Raw genomic sequence first — 17996 nt, 5'->3', positions numbered from 1 at the left:
TGTGTTACTTCTTTCTATCTTGGTGGAAGCTGTGTGTCTATTTGGAATTTATCCTTTGAATAATGGGCCTGCTACTTGATAGAGAATTTGGAGGGAGAGAAAGTCTTTTCTTTCTCGATTGTTAAGATGTCTCCCTTCCCTAAAGGGAAATGCACTTTAAGACTTGGGTTCATTTCTGTCCTTCATGATGGGAAGGACACTGTGTAGAAGGGTGACCCTAGTTCCCCACTTCTATAGTCCCTTGTATTTATACAGAGCGCTCTTGGACTGTGAGGGGAATATATCTAAGATCTTTTGGTTTACTCTAGATTTTGCAAGCAGGGAAATATGTTTCTATTTCTGCAGCCTCTGTTCCACAATACAAAACCTTATTCCATGTGCCACTATCAGCCGCCAGCCAGTAATCCTGTACGTGTCATTGAGTGCAAATGACCAGTCCCTGAACACAGGCTTAAGTCCATCAGTTACTGGCCACTGAACCCTAGCTACAAGTGGGAGTTAGGAGGTCAGAAAGGGATACTGCTGTTTCTTAGCAGGTTGCTCAATAGGAGAGGCCCTGACCCTCTCCAGAAGTAAGCTCACCCAACCACCCAGCCACCCTTTCCCATTTGCAGAGGCATTTAGGAAATTCCTCAGCTGAATCTACAGAGGCACAAATTTTAAGTAATTTGACTGACTTTAAAAATCTGAAAATTGGAAAATAGTTTGCCAGTTTCTTACGAACACTTACCATATGACCCCTAAGGCCCACAAGGTGTCTTGTACATACATGTGTGTTGCAGCATTATTATTAATAGCCCCAAACTGGACACAGCCCAAATGTTCATCAACAGGTGAATCATAAAAACAAATTATAGTTTATTCATGTAGTAGAACACTGTTAACAATACAAAGGAATTAACTACTGATAAAAATAGTTTCATGGACAAACCTCACAGATTTTGTGCTGAGCAAAAGAAGCCAGGCACAAGAGAGTAATGTATGATTTCATGTAAATGATGTCTAAGAGCAGGTAAAATTCATCTGCAGTGATAGAAATCAGATCAGTGGTTGCCTGGGACAGGAGGTGGAGGGGGGCTAATTGCAAAGGGCAAAAGGAGACTTTTTGGGGTGGTGTAAATGGTCTATATGTTTATTATGGTGATGATTATATGGATGTATACATTGATCAAAGCCCATCAAACTGTATTGTAAACAGGTATCTTTTATTCAGTGTAAATTATACTTGGATAAAGTTTGAAACCTGAAAGAAGCTAAGGACCACGATGGTCACTGGACCAAAGGAGAACACAGGGCTTGGGCACTAGTCCTGAGTCTGCCTGTATTTGGGTGTGTGTCTTTGGTCAAGTCCCTCCATTCCTCTGTGTCTCTAGTTGATAGGAGATAACTATCCCTAAATGTTCCTAGATAAACTTCTGTTTCCTGGCCATTTCACTCCCCCGGCCCTTAGGAAGTTCAACAAAAGCTAAGCTATTTTGAGGCACAGAGATTTCTTATGAAGAGAAGAATCATACGTAAATCCTAGTGACACATTAACAGTGTAACAATATTTACAATAAATAATGCAGATATTCCACAAGGATATCTCCCAGTCTGAAGTCTATAGGGCAGTCACTTTCTTTCCTCCCTCCCTCCTACTTTGGGAATTCAGGCTCTCGTGTCAGATAGAACTGAGTCTCAGCTTTGCCATTTCTAGCTGTGTGGCCTTAGGAAAGTTATTTAACTTCCCTGATTGCTTGTCTGTAAATTCAGACACTCTCATCCTGTTGTATATACCTGATACACTTTTTCACTTTTTACTGGAGCCAAGAACAAAACATACAAGTCCTTGTTCTCAAGAAGCTTACATTCTAGTGAGAAGAGAGAGATGACAAGCATACAGTAAACACACAAAACAATTTTAGTACAATGAAGGAAATAACCAATAAAGGAAATAACTATGATAGAAAATAACTCTGAAGCAAGAGATAGGCAGAGTGATGTGATCTCATTTAGATGCTTCAGAAATCATTCTGGGACTGTTGTGGGGGAATGGATTGTATTATAGTAGGGCACAGAAGGAAAGTAATACTGGTTATGTGGCTGTTGTAATAGCCAGCTACCTTGTAACCTGGATTAGTGAAGATGGAGGTAGTGGAAGAGATTCAGGATATATTTGGAGGTAGAACTGGCAGGACACTGACCTGTTGGAAGTGGATGGTAAGCAAAAGAGAAGATTCAAGATAAGCTACTGGGTTTGGGGCTTGAGCAGTTGGCTAGATATTGGTGCCATTTGTTGAAATTGGGAAGTCAGAGAGAAAAACCATTGTGGAGAACAATTGAGAATTTCATAGGACCTGCTAGGTTTGAGAATAGCTATCAGATGTCACATGGATGAATTTGGAGCTCAGGGAGCAGTTAGGACTGGAGATGTGTCAGGTTGGGAGGCATCAGCATATAGGTGCTATGTGAAATCACAGGACAAGATGAGATCCCCTAGAGAGAGAATACACGTAGAGAGGAGGAGGGGCCTGGGCCCAGGTCCTGAAACCCTTCAGTATTTACATGGAGGCATAAGGGGAGCAGAAAAGCCTGTAAAGATGGCCAAAGAAGAAAAACCAAGAGAGTGGTATCACAGAAGCCAGAAAAAGAAAGCGTCTCATGAAGAAGGGAGTGACCAGCCTCGTCACTGCTGCTGAGAATTATGGGCTGGATGTGAAGAATAAAAAAGGTAGCTCGGTATTTTGTGCAGTAGCAAGCTCTTGGGACAGCGGTGATTGTAGCAATCCGGGCCTGAACTTGTTCCCCACATCCCCTTGAAGCTGACAGAGATGATTTCTCCCTTTATTTGGAGAAACCCCAGCTACTTAGCACCAGTCTTGCTTCGCTTGAATTGAACTTTGTCTGGTGGTAAGTACTGATTCCTTCCTTGCTTTCCCTGTCAGATCCTTGGTGAGTAGGAGAAACAGGAGATGCGGTCACCCGATGAGGCTGGTGCCAGTTTGGCCTGACCCAGGCCCACATCCCAGGGGAGTCTGCTGGGTGATAGGTAGTGCTGGGAGACCTTTGGCCACTTGATGGTGCCAGAGAACCAGGAATGGACTGCGGCCTTATGCCACATTATGTGACTACTGGCCCTGATCCCAGGACATTAGAGAGGGAGAGACTACTGAGCCCTCACAGAGCAAAGGACACAGAGCAGAGTGTGGTGAGAGTCACACTGGCCAATGCATGGACAAGTGTTTTATAAACTGCAGTTGCCATACAAACATGTATGATTAAAAACAAGAAAAGAAGCTACAAACAGTTCAGAAACACTTTCTTTTGAGGCTTTGGAGCAGTTATTCTTTAATCTGTTCTTGTGCTAAGAATACATTCTGAATTTCCCAGGAGTCATGATTTCACATGCTATGTCCTATTGTCAGACCACGTTACCTCCATTTTGGGCCTGGGAAGAACAGAATCTAAGTTGTAGGTGGTGATAGCTATTAAAGGAAATGAGAGCTGCCTGACTCCTGAGGCCTATGAGAAGCAAAAGCAGGTGCTAATTTAGGATTGGAGAAATAGACTTGTGCACTTAAATGGCCAGCTGCCTGACATGCAGCCCTACCAGCGATCTAGGCCTAAGTCAGTGTTGAGTCAGATGTGGATTCTAAGAGATGGTCTTTCTGATACAAGGTAGACAGGCCCCACAGGCCCGCTTATCACATGGCCAAGGAAAGGAGTTAGTGGTGTCTTCTGCTTTTTTCCCTTAGATTCTCTGCTGGGGAGGGTTTTTGTTTCGTGTGTTTAGTACCATAATCTAGGTACTAAGAAGCTGGCCTGTGGACTTTATTTTCAGGGAGGCAGTGAAAGGAACCTACCTCATGTTACTTGGTATTAAGGCCAAGACTTTGCCCTGGTGTTTGTTGTTTTGTTTGCTTTGTTTCTTTCAATAACCATCATCTCCTTTAATTAGAGATGCATATTAGGTTTTCAACATTTCCCTTAGATTCTTAGTTATTCTAAACCATAGCTTAATGTTTCTAGATTTTTATTTTTCTCAAAAAAAGGCTTTGTGTTTATATAATCCTTTTAAACTGAAGATTCTATCAATATTCTTAAAAATAATATCCAGGCTCTTAACAGTCTGTGCTAATGGTGAGGAAAAGTTGTGCAGGTTTCTGCAAACACAGACCTCTGTTCAGCAGACTTAGGGCCTTTTGCTGAGCTGAAAGAAGACCTAACCCAGCTTCACACCCTTAAAAAAAATAGGTACACCTGTTTTTTAGTTTAGAATTCCATGTTGTTCAGCAGTGATACCATTGTTGTCATTGATGAAGCATCTCGGTCCCTGGAAGCACAGTAGCTGAGAATAGCCATCACAAATGCTGCTTTGGGGATTTAGAATCTGATAAATACCACAAGGATGATGCCTGCCATAGAAACAAATACTGCTGTCCAGGGAACGGGTGGAAATGTGTAACTCAAAAAAGAATAAGCTGATATAGGCATTATGATATTAATGAAAGCACCAAAGGGGAGGGGAGCAGAGTTGGCAGAACCAGGTAGATAGGCTGCTGAAAGACTGGCGACAGCAAGGTGGCAGGGCTGAGCAGTCTTGTTCTTCCCATTGAAGGGGTAGGGTGAGGTAGAAGACTGGGACCTGGAACCAGGACCCCTGGTTTCCTTGGTCTCAGCTCCAGCCTTTCTCTTCTGTGGTAAGTCAGGGGCACCTCCTCAGCTTTTTCCAGGTGCCACTCTGCCACTCAGCTTGCTGATCATGGAATAAGATTGAGCCAATTAAGTGTATCAAATGAATTTTTTAAAGAGAGGATAAAGAACTAAACATTCTGTTTTTTTAATCATTAGGTATGCTATGTTGACTATGGTTTTAGTGAAAATGTTGAAAAAAGCAAAGCATACAAATTAAACCCGAAGTTTTGTTCACTCTCATTTCAAGCTACAAAATGTAAGCTTGCAGGTAAGAGGAACTTTTTTAAAAACTCTCTCCATTTCAATAGGTTGTTACCACTGTACATTTGGATAGTTGAATCCTAAAATGGACTAAGTATCTCATGTTATAATGTGTTACTTCTTGAAAGGTTTAAATTCATGTCGAATGTATTCTTTATAAGATACCATTATAAAAATGTTATGTTTTTATATTTTGTGTTATATATAAAAACGTATTATAATTTCTTATAAAAGTGTCAACCATCTTAAAGGGATTTTTCTTGTTCTAACTGCCCTAGTAACAATTGATAGAGGCCCTGTTTCATGACATTTGATCAGTTTCAATATGTTGTTCAGCATGTTGTGAGGTGACTCGCAGCCCCTTTCCCACTGAGATGGACTGTGGTGATGCTGTGAGGGTGTGACTGACACATCCTCATGTGCCCAAGCATGGGTTTGATCACAGGTCACATGCAGTTTTTGGCATAGTAGATGTATCATTGTTCTTTTCCTTCCTCCTAAAGGAAACAGAGGAATCCACCTGTATGAGAGTGCCATGTAGGGATAAACTTAAAGGACAGATGACACATTGGTCATGTTCGTGATAAGGAAAGGCATTGAAATATGCACCATGCCGGGGGGGGGACTTGAGCCAGATGCAGAAAATGATCATAATTATTTCATGAAAATTAGTACTCTGAAGAAATGCCTCCTTCCCGGTGGGATGAATTCTTATGTCACAGGAGCTGGGTTTGACTCTTATCTGTGAGATTAACCTGAAGAAATTTTAAAAACTTGTTAACAACTTTTAGAAGTTGGTGTTGGAAAGAATGTATCAAGGGCATAGGACAGGATTTAGGGTGTTGAAATTAAATGTTTGAGAAAAGTTCAAAGTTATATGTCTGGAGAACAGAACAAGAAGAAGAAAAAAACTCGGAGGAGTCTGAATTTTAGCTTGTGGATTTAAAGTAGAAAAATATGGAAATAGGCATTATAGTACCATTGGGGGAATATGAGCTAGTTTTAATTCATTTAATACATTAACTTAGAATTGTCATATATGTTATGTGGAACGATAATTTTCTGAGAATTTAAAGAGTAGTTGGACTACAACAAAATTCATCTAATACCTGTGTTAAACACTACTTAATCTGTCTTTGATAAATCAGAAGGTTCTTTGGTATCCTAAGGGTCAATAAAAAAGAAACAATAGTGGTTGTCTCAATTTCCAATAAATGTGTGTTCATTTTATAAGAAAAATAATTGTATATATGTAGGAAGTGCATTACAAACATATGACTGGAAGACATAATTGATGGCTTCTCATATGTGTTAGTTTTTTGGTTTTAAATATGTGTTCATGTATAAAGTGAAGACTGTTTCTCCCAAGGTAGAAATTCTGATTGATTATCCGTTTCTCTGCTTGTTTTAAGATTGCCTGCCTTAGTGTATCATTCAAAAGGGCGTTTACATTATATTTTTTTAAAACCTAAGAGGTAAGATAAAGATTGTAAAACAAAGCTTTCATATAAAATTTAATAATTTTGCAGTAGGCTTATAATTTTAATAATGGTCAAAACAGACACAATCCATCTATTCATCTTGAAATGATTTTTCTAATTAAGTAGAAATTAAAAGTTCAATATTTTTCAGGCTTGGAAGTCCTAAGCGATGACCCTGATCTAGTGAAGGTGGTTGAATCTTTAACTTGTGGAAAGATCTTTGCAGTGGAAATACTTGACAAAGCTGACATTCCACTTGTTGTTCTGTACGATACCTCAGGAGAAGATGATATCAATATCAATGCCACCTGCTTGAAGGCTATATGTGACAAGTCACTAGAGGTTCACCTGCAGGTACCACTGTGATCACTGTTGTTGCTTGTTACACATTTTGTATGAGAGAAAAATCACCAGAATATTATACATTTTAGGCTAACAATTGATAGAGACAGATTACGTTTACATTGAGGGGAAAAAAGGAGGGAGTGGGGCTAGAAGGGAAAAAAGTACCAAAATGTTCAGAGTAATTGTTTCTTAGGAACTGGATTTTTTATTTTCCATTTCCTGCAATGAGCATCTATTGATTTTATATGAGATTATTTTGTAAAGATAATAAGGAAAAATAACACAAAAGAAGGGAAAATTGGGTCCACGAAGATGTTGATTATTAGCTTTAACTTTTTTTAATGTGAAGAACATAAATGCCCCAAAAGAAGGAAGCCTTTAAATAAATTATAGAATATCTACCCAAGATAGGATGAGATGTTAAAAATGGTCATTTTAAAGATTTCATAGAAACAATGAGAAAACTTCTGTTTTAATAAGTAGAACCACTGTGAATGTCTTTATTATGGTTTGACTAAAAATGGGTAAAATTGAATATTTACTTTGATTATGGTTTTTTAAAATTACTCAAATTCATATGACCTCTGGACACAGGTTAGAAAGTAGACTGATGATGGATTTGATTTTGTGAGAGTTTATTTTCACTTCTGTTAATGTTACAAAACATGGTTTATGTAATTCTTTTTCTAAATAAATGGGGAGAAAATAAACCAACATTAAAGATAGTCTTGGCCTTTCAGACAATGGAGTATGGGAATGTATGCACAATGTCTATTTTGTGCTTGGCATAAATGATATTGGACATTTCTTTTAAAAAGAAAAGAATCCAAATTAGTTTTGTACATTTAAGCTATAAATTGCATTTCATCTTACATATACTCTAACTTAAAGATTTTAAAATGCAAAGACTTGTTATGGGATGTTTAGGTAGATACCCTTTAGGTAGGTAAGAGCTGCATTCTGCTCTCAAGCATTCACGAGGTATCCTTTGTCTGTTATAGGTTGATGCCATGTACACAAATGTCAAAGTAACTAATATTTGCTCTGATGGGACACTCTACTGCCAGGTGCCTTGTAAGGGTCTGAACAAGCTCAGTGACCTTCTACGTAAGATAGAGGACTACTTCCATTGCAAGGTATAGCAGAACCTCTTCTGCCTCTAAAATTAGCCCTAAAATTACAAGCAAGAGTAATTTACTAAATTGCATAAGTATGAACAATTTTTTTTGTATGAACGATTTTTTAGTAGTCTGAAATGGAATCTCTAGAATAGTAGGTAAAGAGCTCCAGACTTCAGAGCTTTAAAAGAAAAACACAACACTAGTTTCTGCAATGTAAAACGAAGATAGCAATAGTGTGTACCCTATAGGATTGTCCTGAGGACACTGTGCCTGGCATGTAGTCAGTGCACAGCAATCGGTAGATGTGTTATTTATAACATGCAGTTGATGATGCCACAGTGCAGCTGCCTGTGACTGTCTGCTAGAGCCAGCTGACTCTTCTGCCTTAGGCAAGGAGAAACCTTGGAATTTAGGAGGATAATAAAACTTTCCTCCTTAGTTCTGCCTTCATCTTCCTCCTTAGCCATCACTCCTTGAGCTCTTTATGGACCCTGAGAACCTGCCACCTGATGATTTGGTTCTGCAGTTCAAATTGTATTAATAAGCTCCTTATCCTTTAATTCTACTATTTTTTTCTGAATCGAGCTCTGTAGAGGTTTTATTGTGCTTTAAGTTTCTAAAATGGTTTCCTTACCTCCATTAGGACATTATGGTCATATTTCACAATATGCTGTGGTTTCCAAATCACTAAACCCTACTGCCACTTCTGCCCTTACCCCCTCGTCCCTGGAAGTGAACTCTTCCTTCTAACCCACAAAGCACATCAGGCACCTCAGGGCATTCATATTCAGGTTTATATTTTAGCTATTTGGGTACTTATTTGCCTTTCTAGACCGTATGCTTCTTGAGGGCATAGACTGTGCCTTACCAATTTTCTGCATCCCTTACAGTATCTAATCTAGTGTCTTATGTAGAATAGGTATGCCAAAATATGTGCCGAATCAGCTTAAACCCGCATTCAAAGTACAGTCTGGAATTGAGACATTCCTATAGCTTTATCTTGTTCTGTGTTACAGAGGTTTAATTTTAAGTCTATCTTTGAAAAATCTGAAACCCCCAGCCTGGCTGACTCTAGTGACTCATTTGTATGGATGTTGTCCTTATAACCTTTGGTGGTGAAAAGGACTCGATATTTCCTACTGCACTCGTAACCTAAGTGAGACATTGCCTTTGGGGAGAGTAGAAACACACACCCTGAACAGAAAGAGACCATGGACAGGTACCCCCAACTTCAAACTACAGCAGAAGAGGAAGATGAGGAGACTTCATCTTTATAGCTGTGATTTGTTGGTATTTAACTGGCACTGACATACATATTTGTGGTGATAACATTTCTTTGTTTTGGAATTAAAATGTTATCTTTGCATCTAAATGTGAAGAGATGAAAAGAATAGGCCCACAGACAGCTCTCGCAACCTCCTCACTGTTCTCCTTTTTGTCAGATTCAACACCTCTCTTCATGTGTAACTGATGGAGCCAGTGCCTAAGTGAATCATAATGATCTTATGCTAATGTTTTTAGACATGTTAACAATGCTGATTTATGGGCCATGTGCATGTAGGGAGAGTAAACTACTGATGTCAACAAATGTATGAGTAACAAGACAAAAGTTTTATAACCCTGTGTGTTTGCTGCATCCATTGCTGGAAGTCTGACTACACGTCGGTTAAGTCTGCCAGTGCCACAGCGATCTGTTTTTCTAATGGTGTAGCAATATGCTCTTTGCTAAGAGTAATAAGAGTATCATGCATTTCTGTTTTGCAGCACATGACCTCTGAGTGCTTTGTTTCATTACCCTTCTGTGGGAAAATCTGCCTCTTCCATTGCAAAGGAAAATGGTTACGAGTAGAGGTAAAAATCAGTCACTTGGCTTTTTAATCTTAACTTATTGTGAAATATTTCAAATATACACATAGGTTTTTTAAAAAATTGAATAAATACTCACAGACTCATCGTCAGTTTATGAAATAAAACATGACCAGTATGGTTGAAATTTCCTGGTTGAAGTTATGGTCGAAGAAAGTTTACATCTCCTTTCTTCTGCCTCCACCCCAGTTTCATTTGTGTTTTTCTCATTCTTACTTGTTTATATTCTTACTGTATTTGTACTTGTAGATACACACTTTTACTATATATTTTTTATATTTAAATAGTGGAAATATATTAATGAATATGTGTATATAATATAAAGGCAAATGAATAAGTGTAACTAAATGAATAAATATTTTCAAACTTTATATAAGTTGTAAGAGGTATTGGTCATGCTTTTTCATTCATTATGTTTGTGAGATTCATTCATGTTGATGTGTGCAGCTGTAGTTCATCTATTTTTACTGCTGTATGATTCAACACTATTAATATGCCAACGTTATCACTCCATCTTCCTGATGATGGATATTTAGATTGTTCCTAATTTTTTGAACCTTCCTGTCTGTGTCTTCCAGGGTACATACATAGGAATGGAGTTTCTAGGTATTGGGAATGCATATCTTCAATTTTACTAGATCTTGCTTAATTGCACTCCAAAGTTGCCTTCCATTGAGAGTATATTCCTTTAAGAACTGTGGCTTCATGAGGCAGTGTCAGATCCTCCCTGCCTCCTGCCTGGATCTAAGGCCATGTCTCCTGCCCAAGACAATTTTGGCTTTAAAGTTCACATACTCTTCTATTTCTAGTCACTAACAATTGTCTTATTTTCTTGCAAGCTCAGTTACGAACTTGAAAGGAGTTTTGTTGTGGTTTATCTTGCGTTTCTATATGTTTTTAAAAAGGCAGGTTTTGGATTTTTGTGGTTGCTTTCCCTCCCTCTCTTCATCTAGTTTGAGGTGGCACACACCTATAATCCCAGCACTTTGGGAGGCCAAGGCGGGAGGATCACTTGATGTCAGGAGTTTGAGACCAGCCTGGTCACAATAGTGACATACCATCTCTACAAAACCAAAAAGAAAAAAAAAAAAAAACTAAAAAAAAAAAAATTAAGAAAAAAACATTGGCTTGATTTTTTTTTTCTTTTTTTTCTTTGATACAGAGGTTCTTAACCTAGATGCAAGGACCTCAACTTTCAGGGGGGTCCCTCAACCCTCCTGGAATTGTATGCAAATTGTGTGTGTGCTTGTATTATATATTTTGGGGGAAAAGTATGCATAATTTTGTAAGATTCTCAAAGCAACCCCCAAAAGGTAAGAATCGTTGCTTTATTGAATTTTTTAAATGCTGCACAGCAACATTTTGATAACTTAATTGAATTGATTTTTTTCATTATTTAAATAAAACTTGGTCATGTCTACTTTAATGAGAGTAGCAGTTTTGAAGTAATTATTGCTATTAATGTGAATGTATGTCAGAAGGCTGAAATCTCGGGTCATATGACCAAGGGGTATGTGCCTAGGTATAAACTTCAAAAACATGACTCGTTGAAAAGATCATGGCATTCTTCAGATCTTAAAGTTCTGTGTGATTTAATTTAAAATATATAAGTGTATGCATACTAACTTTTTCAACTTTTTATTTTGAAATAATTTTCCTTTTTTACAAGTTGCAAAAATAGCACAAAGAGGTCTCATTGGCCTTTTACCTTCGCAAATGTTAACATCTATATAACCATTGCATAATTATCAAAGCCAGGAAATTGACATTAATACAAAACCATTAGTTAATCCACAGAACATACATTTCCCAAATTGTCCCACAAAGTACTTTTTCTGCTCCAGCATACAATCTGGATCCCACATTGTCTTTAGTTGTCATGTCTTCTTAGTATACTCCAGCCTGGCAGTTACTCAGCCTTTCTTTGCTATTCCTGACTTTTTGAAGAATAGCATTATGTTGTAAAGTATCTCACAATTTGAGTATCTTCATGTTTAAATTTAGGTTATGTATTTTTGGCAAAAAGAAGCCTTCTTAGTGTATGTCCAAATATTTTAGATAAATATCTAGTATTATTTTTGTTATTATCAAATTGTATATTGTCTACCTTCAAGGTAGACAAAAGGTTTGAGTACTCATTCTCTTAGTGATGTATGGAAAGTCAGAGAAGGAAAAATAATTAGTGAAAAGCAGATCCTATGTTTAATCATGTATTTATTCTTGATAGTTATACAAATAATTGCAAAGGTAATTATTGTTTTGACCCCAAAACAATAGTTTTTCCCTTATATTTTAATATTTTGGAGAACAGACTGTATCTTATAATCAGCAATATATAATAATGTATCAAATCATTTTATAATAAATCACGTCCTAGAATTGGAGAAATAATAAATATTACTATACTTATTTTACTGTTTATTGTCAGTTTGCTGATTATTACTGATTAACTAGATGTTGAAAGCAATTCTACTCTAAAACAATGTTTAGTAGGCTGGGCGCGGTGGCTCACACCTGTAATCGCAGCACTTGGGAGGCCAAGGTGGGTGGATCTTTTGAGGTCAGGAGTTTGAGACCAGCCTGGCCAACATGGTGAAACCCCATCTCTACTAAAAAATACAAAAAAATTAGCTGGTTGTGGTGGTGGGCACCTGTAATCCCAGCTATTTGGGAGGCTGAGGCAGGAGAATCACTTGAACCTGGGAGGCGGAGGTTGCAGCGAGCTGAGATTGCACCACTGCACTCCAGCCTGGGTGACAGATCAAGACTCTGTCTCAAAATAATAATAATAATAATATTTAGTAAATAAATACATTTTAAATTAAGGGAAAATTTTAACACTGATAGTCTGTTCCTTTTAATATGCATTCAGGATTGTACAAAATGTAATTGCACAGAAGCATTTTGGTCTTTTGAATATGCTAATAAATGAGCCAACACTTATCTCATTTCAGATCACAAATGTTCACAGCAGCCGGGCTCTTGATGTTCAGTTCCTGGACTCTGGCACTGTGACATCTGTAAAAGTGTCAGAGCTCAGGGAAATTCCACCTCGGTTTCTACAAGAAATGATTGCAATACCACCTCAGGTACTATGTTACCAGCCTGGGAGATTTGCTGGAACAGATTTGGATGTGTTCATAATCTTATTGTAAGATGCCTTCTCAGTTTTGATCTCATTAATTTTTAAGAAAATTGGAAATTGTCCAAATGTGGTTGTCTGCTGGTTTTCAGAAGTAAAACATTGCTGACTTAGACAAGAAGACCAGTCATATTTACATACTGTTGTTTGAGAAATGTTTGTTTTCAAGAGCATCCAGTCATTAAGCTGTGTTGTCCAGTTACAGGTTCCATTTTGATAATTAGATGCCAGTACTGACTTATGTACAGTTCCAGAATATTGTGTATAAATGTTTATTTTTAGAGTTTTTAGTTTATTTAGGTAACCATTTTCTTTGGAAATCTGTTTAGACATAATCATTTCTCGGTGACTTCCCCACCATACATTTTAATTAAAAGATGAACTTCAGCTGATCCTTTCTTTATTCATGAATGTTCAGATGATAAGGATTTTGAATATTTTGAATTGTTTAGAACTACTCACTACCTTTAGGAGAAATAGAGGATTTTGTGCAGAAATTAATATCTTTTAAAAAATAAAACAATGCGGTATTCTACAACTTCAAGATGCCCATTTACTAATATTTTCAAGAAGACATCTTCTGCCATCAAACTCAGTAAATAAAACATTGTCCGTAATTAGCATGGCTTTTGACATGTCTCTCCCTCCCATCACCATTGCTTTTTCTAGCCGTGACTATTACAGAGAAGCTTTTTTCAAAATCATTTTTACTGTCCATTGTTCAGCCATAATTCTGGAAATTGATGGGCCTTTAAGTGCTACTCTGACTTAATAATACCTCTTGTTGGAACAGCCATGCAGGGCCAGGCTTACCTAGAAAAGATCCCCTGGGCTGGAGGGCAGTTGGGAATCTGTCCCACCGCTGTGATTGTCTGAAAGTCCACAACAGTACCACCTGTATGCTACGGCATTAACAATCACTAAACTTTTTTTTTTCATAATCTTGTGTAGGTTTATTATTTGACAAATGGGAAGACTGTTGGTTGGGAGTACTTTAAAAGCCAGCTAGCCCAAGCCTCTGGCTCACAACATCTCTCCAAGAGTCTAAATCAGAGTACCAAACTGATGGACTGTAAGCCAAAGCCAACCCTTAAATACTGAGTTTTGGCTCTTGGCTCTTACAGTATTTTAAAAATGTGAATTGGTTGCCAGGATTTTAAAATTAGGAAATTTCACACAAAAATTCCTACTTCTAGCTTCTCTCTTGACAAATTGGAAAATCTGACTGCTGAGCACTCTTCTTGTGGGGAAGTGCTCCTTAGGAGTTTGGGGCCTTCTCCTCTGCTGGCCCATCGGGTCTGCCCCACTCCCTCGTTGCCTGCCCAGCCCCTGCAGATATTCAAGTGTGCTGTCTGCTCTAAGTGACCTCCTCTCCAACAAGAAAGGTACCACATCCAGCCAGCAGAGCGAGGAAAGGCTTAAAGCTCCTGAGGGAGGAAGGCAGGAAGACAGGAAGGGCTCAGAGAGGAAAAGGAATCCTGGAACTGGGTTTCATCCCCTTCACAAAATTGTTTCCATTGATTCGAGGGTTTGCTTGAAGCTGAAGGAAATCCCTGAGTTCACTTTTTAGCCTCTGTTGTAGCCATTCTACAGATGCTTGTATAGTGGTGGTAGGAGCTAAAAAGCACTGGGGAAAATGAAGCTTTTAGGGACCTGTGGATTTCAGTTTTTCTCACCCTCCTTAGTTCTCATTACAGCCTTGTTCAAAAAGCAAACAAATGTGCCTGGTACCCACGAGGTACTCAGGAAATGCTGAATGAAGCAACAGGAGTCAGATTTCCTCCAAATGACAATTGATTTTTTTTTTTAAGTTGAGCTAGAGGGTAGACCTTGATAAAAGTCCCAACCCTGTCTTTGCAACTTTGGTACCTTATACAGTCTTTCTGAGTCCGTTTCCCCATCTGTGAAATGGGGCTGCAACACCTGTCATGCAGAAGTATTGTACGGTGGGAAGTATATGGAGTGCTGGGGGTAAGCCCTGGCTCATAAAGGAGTAAAGACAATAGTAGTTATATAAATAGAGTTAGGAACATAGCAGATGCTCAAACCAGGAACTGTGATTGTCGTTATTAGCTGTTGTTGCTTGCTGTCTATCTTGGTACCATTTGATTTGTAGGAAAATAATATTAACATTACTCATAACTAGGTATTTTAACATGGTGTGTTCACTTTTCCATCATATTTTCTTTTCAGGCCATCAAGTGCTGTTTAGCAGATCTTCCACAATCTATTGGCATGTGGACACCAGATGCAGTGCTGTGGTTAAGAGATTCTGTTTTGAATTGCTCGGACTGTAGCATTAAGGTTAGTTATCTTGTTGGGCCTGATACATTTAGAAAGGGAGCTGGCAGCTGTCAGGGCTCATTTAGTTTTTGTGAAGGAATTTTATCTCACTGTAAAATGGATGCTTCCACATCCAACACATTTTTTATATTCAGGAAATTGGCTACATGTGTAGCTGTAAGATATTTTATGGTTTAATTCTTATTTAAGAAGTTATCCTGTCTCTCCAGTATTATTTTTAAATCCTTCTTATAATTTTTCCCATTATTAATGTAGAAGAGATGGTTCTCCACTTCTGTTTTGCTTCATGATAAGGGATTAAGTCCCCAACAGAGGGACCACAGATCTCTTGATAAATGTTTCTAAAGATCATTTAAATAAGTCCTCTTATTTCTTTTTTATTCACAAAGTAGAATAGATTATAAACAAATCATTTGTTTATAATTGTGGTTCTTAGCCTCTTTTTCCTAAAGTTTATTTAATCTGCTGTACTTATTTCACTAGCTCTTGCTTGTTTTTCTGTACTTTTGCATCTTTAAATCAAAAACATTGCTCATATATCCAAGAATACAAATTTAAGAAGATAGTTTTTCTCTGTTAACTGATGGAAATTGTATGACTGTTTTATATAAACATTTAAAATGAAATGTCCTTGAAAAATATCTTCATGAAGACCTCTAAATTATTCTAGCTAGCAGTGATTTTTCTGTCTTTGTATTCCTCTGGGGTTTATAGTGTACAATTACATGCTTAATTATATACTATTCCATATTCTTCAGTTGTCACATGATAATACTGTTTTCTCAGCTACTCTTTAAGCTCCTAAAGCCAGAATATTGGATGGTTACTCAGTAAAAGTACTTTTTGTTAATTTTTAAAACTGTACTTCTGTATTATAAATTTCAAAATGAATTCGCAGTCAGTATTTAATTAGTACTTCAGAGGATGAATGTAATAGAGGCATCTTGTTGGGAAAAAAAAGAAATTTTAAGTAAATCACTGTAGATGGGTTGCCTTGCTGTTATCTCCCTCTCCGCAGACCTGTGTTCCTGCCTTTCATTTCTAGCCCTATTTGGTAAAAGATAAATGTGGCTGGAAGTATCTTATTTTTATCATTCCTAAGATAAACCAGAGTTGCTGATGAGAATAGCCAACAGTCACCTAGCTCCTTGGGACACACAGCAGTACAGTCCCAATTATTAATGTATGATATTTCCATACAAACACCCCTCTGGCCGAAAGAGCAAAGATGGTTAGGTAGTCAGAAGGTCTCCTGGACAAAAAGCGTAAAACTAATTTTGATCCGTTCTGTGGAGCTTGCTTCCTCTTTTTCTCCCCAGGTCCCTCTCCTCCCATGTAATTGGAGATGGGGAAAGGGGTGAGGACATATACTAGGACCAGACAAGGAATTTGAAAGAGGGGTGCTTACAGATATGGTGATTGTCAGAGCTTTTTCCTTCCCTTCCCAGTCTTGAGGACACACCAGCCTTAAGCAGAATGCTCATAAATCATTTTGCCATCATTGTGATTGTTTTTTATTATTGATGCTGGGTGATGAGTATATCAGGGTTCATCATACTTATCATTTCTACTTTAAGTGTTTCGAAATGTCATTAATTTAAACTATTTTAATCATGATATATAGAATCCTTTCTGTCAATGATAATGACCTATAGCAAGTTACAAAGTTTTCTCAGACTTTTTAAAGATTAGTAAATTTTTTATTTCCATAAGGCTGCACTGTTTCCTAGACTATTTTGACTTCAGAGCCCATTCATTGCCAAGCTGTGATAATTTATTTTTCCTTAAATAAAATGGATTTTAGCAAGGGTTTTGGCAAAATACTGTGTTTTAATGATTAAGGTTACTATAACTGCCTCTCAAAATTTAATGTGAACTTGTATTTCTTATATCGTTTTTTGTGTTTTCCAAAGGTTACAAAAGTGGATGAAACCAGAGGGATCGCACATGTTTATTTATTTACCCCTAAGAACTTCCCTGATCCTCATCGCAGTATTAATCGCCAGATTACAAATGCAGACTTGTGGAAGCATCAGAAGGATGTGTTTTTGAGTGCCATATCCAGTGGAGCTGGCTCTCCCAACAGCAAAAATGGCAACATGCCCATGTCGGGCAACACTGAAGAGAATTTCAGAAAGAACCTCACAGATGTCATCAAAAAGTCCATGGTGGACCATACGAGCGCTTTCTCCACAGAGGAACTGCCACCTCCTGTCCACTTATCAAAGCCAGGGGAACACATGGATGTGTATGTGCCTGTGGCCTGTCACCCAGGCTACTTCGTCATTCAGCCTTGGCAGGAGATACATAAGTTGGAAGTTCTGATGGAAGAGATGATTCTATATTACAGCGTGTCTGAAGAGCGCCACATAGCAGTGGAGAAAGACCAAGTGTATGCTGCAAAAGTGGAAAATAAGTAGGTCCTTGGACAAAGCATTTTATTCTACTCCTAAGAAAAATGTGTAAAATGATGCCAGAGTCTTAATCTTGGCAGGGGGACTTCGAACTGTACTAATGGGAATTTTGAATGTGAAACAAACAGTAATTTTTCCGATTTTCTAGTATTTAAAATGATGTCACTTATCAAAAAATCTATTGGCCATATTCCTGTTAAAACTCAATTATATAACTAAAATGAATGTTTAAATATTTTTTCTATTTTTCTATTAGAAGAATATTTTTATTCAGAAAATAACCAGATTTTTTCATTTAATGACTTTTTATTTTAAAAATAAAAATATTATGGAAAAATTTTAAAATATAAAAAAAGCATAAGAAATTAAAATCAACCACCCACACATA

General features: G+C 37.7%; 1 protein-coding gene across 3 annotated transcripts in view; it reads left to right on the top strand.

Moving 5' to 3' along the window:
* The window catches only part of TDRD7 (tudor domain containing 7), an 83823-nt gene that overhangs the window by 53435 nt on the left and 12392 nt on the right, over positions 1-17996 (top strand). For all 3 annotated transcript variants that reach the window (XM_034967843.3, XM_034967844.3, XM_034967845.3), the window contains 7 exons: positions 4831-4942; positions 6568-6770; positions 7763-7897; positions 9647-9733; positions 12703-12837; positions 15084-15194; positions 17108-17610. In XM_034967843.3, coding sequence (XP_034823734.1) covers positions 4831-4942; positions 6568-6770; positions 7763-7897; positions 9647-9733; positions 12703-12837; positions 15084-15194; positions 17108-17610 — 1286 coding nt within the window. The remainder of the gene's footprint in view (positions 1-4830; positions 4943-6567; positions 6771-7762; positions 7898-9646; positions 9734-12702; positions 12838-15083; positions 15195-17107; positions 17611-17996) is intronic.

The sequence above is a fragment of the Pan paniscus genome, chromosome 11 (genome assembly GCF_029289425.2).
Source record: "Pan paniscus chromosome 11, NHGRI_mPanPan1-v2.0_pri, whole genome shotgun sequence".
Lineage (NCBI taxonomy): Eukaryota > Metazoa > Chordata > Mammalia > Primates > Hominidae > Pan > Pan paniscus.
The sequence above is the reverse complement of the archived record's forward strand: the minus strand, read 5'-3'. Positions and strand labels throughout refer to the sequence as shown.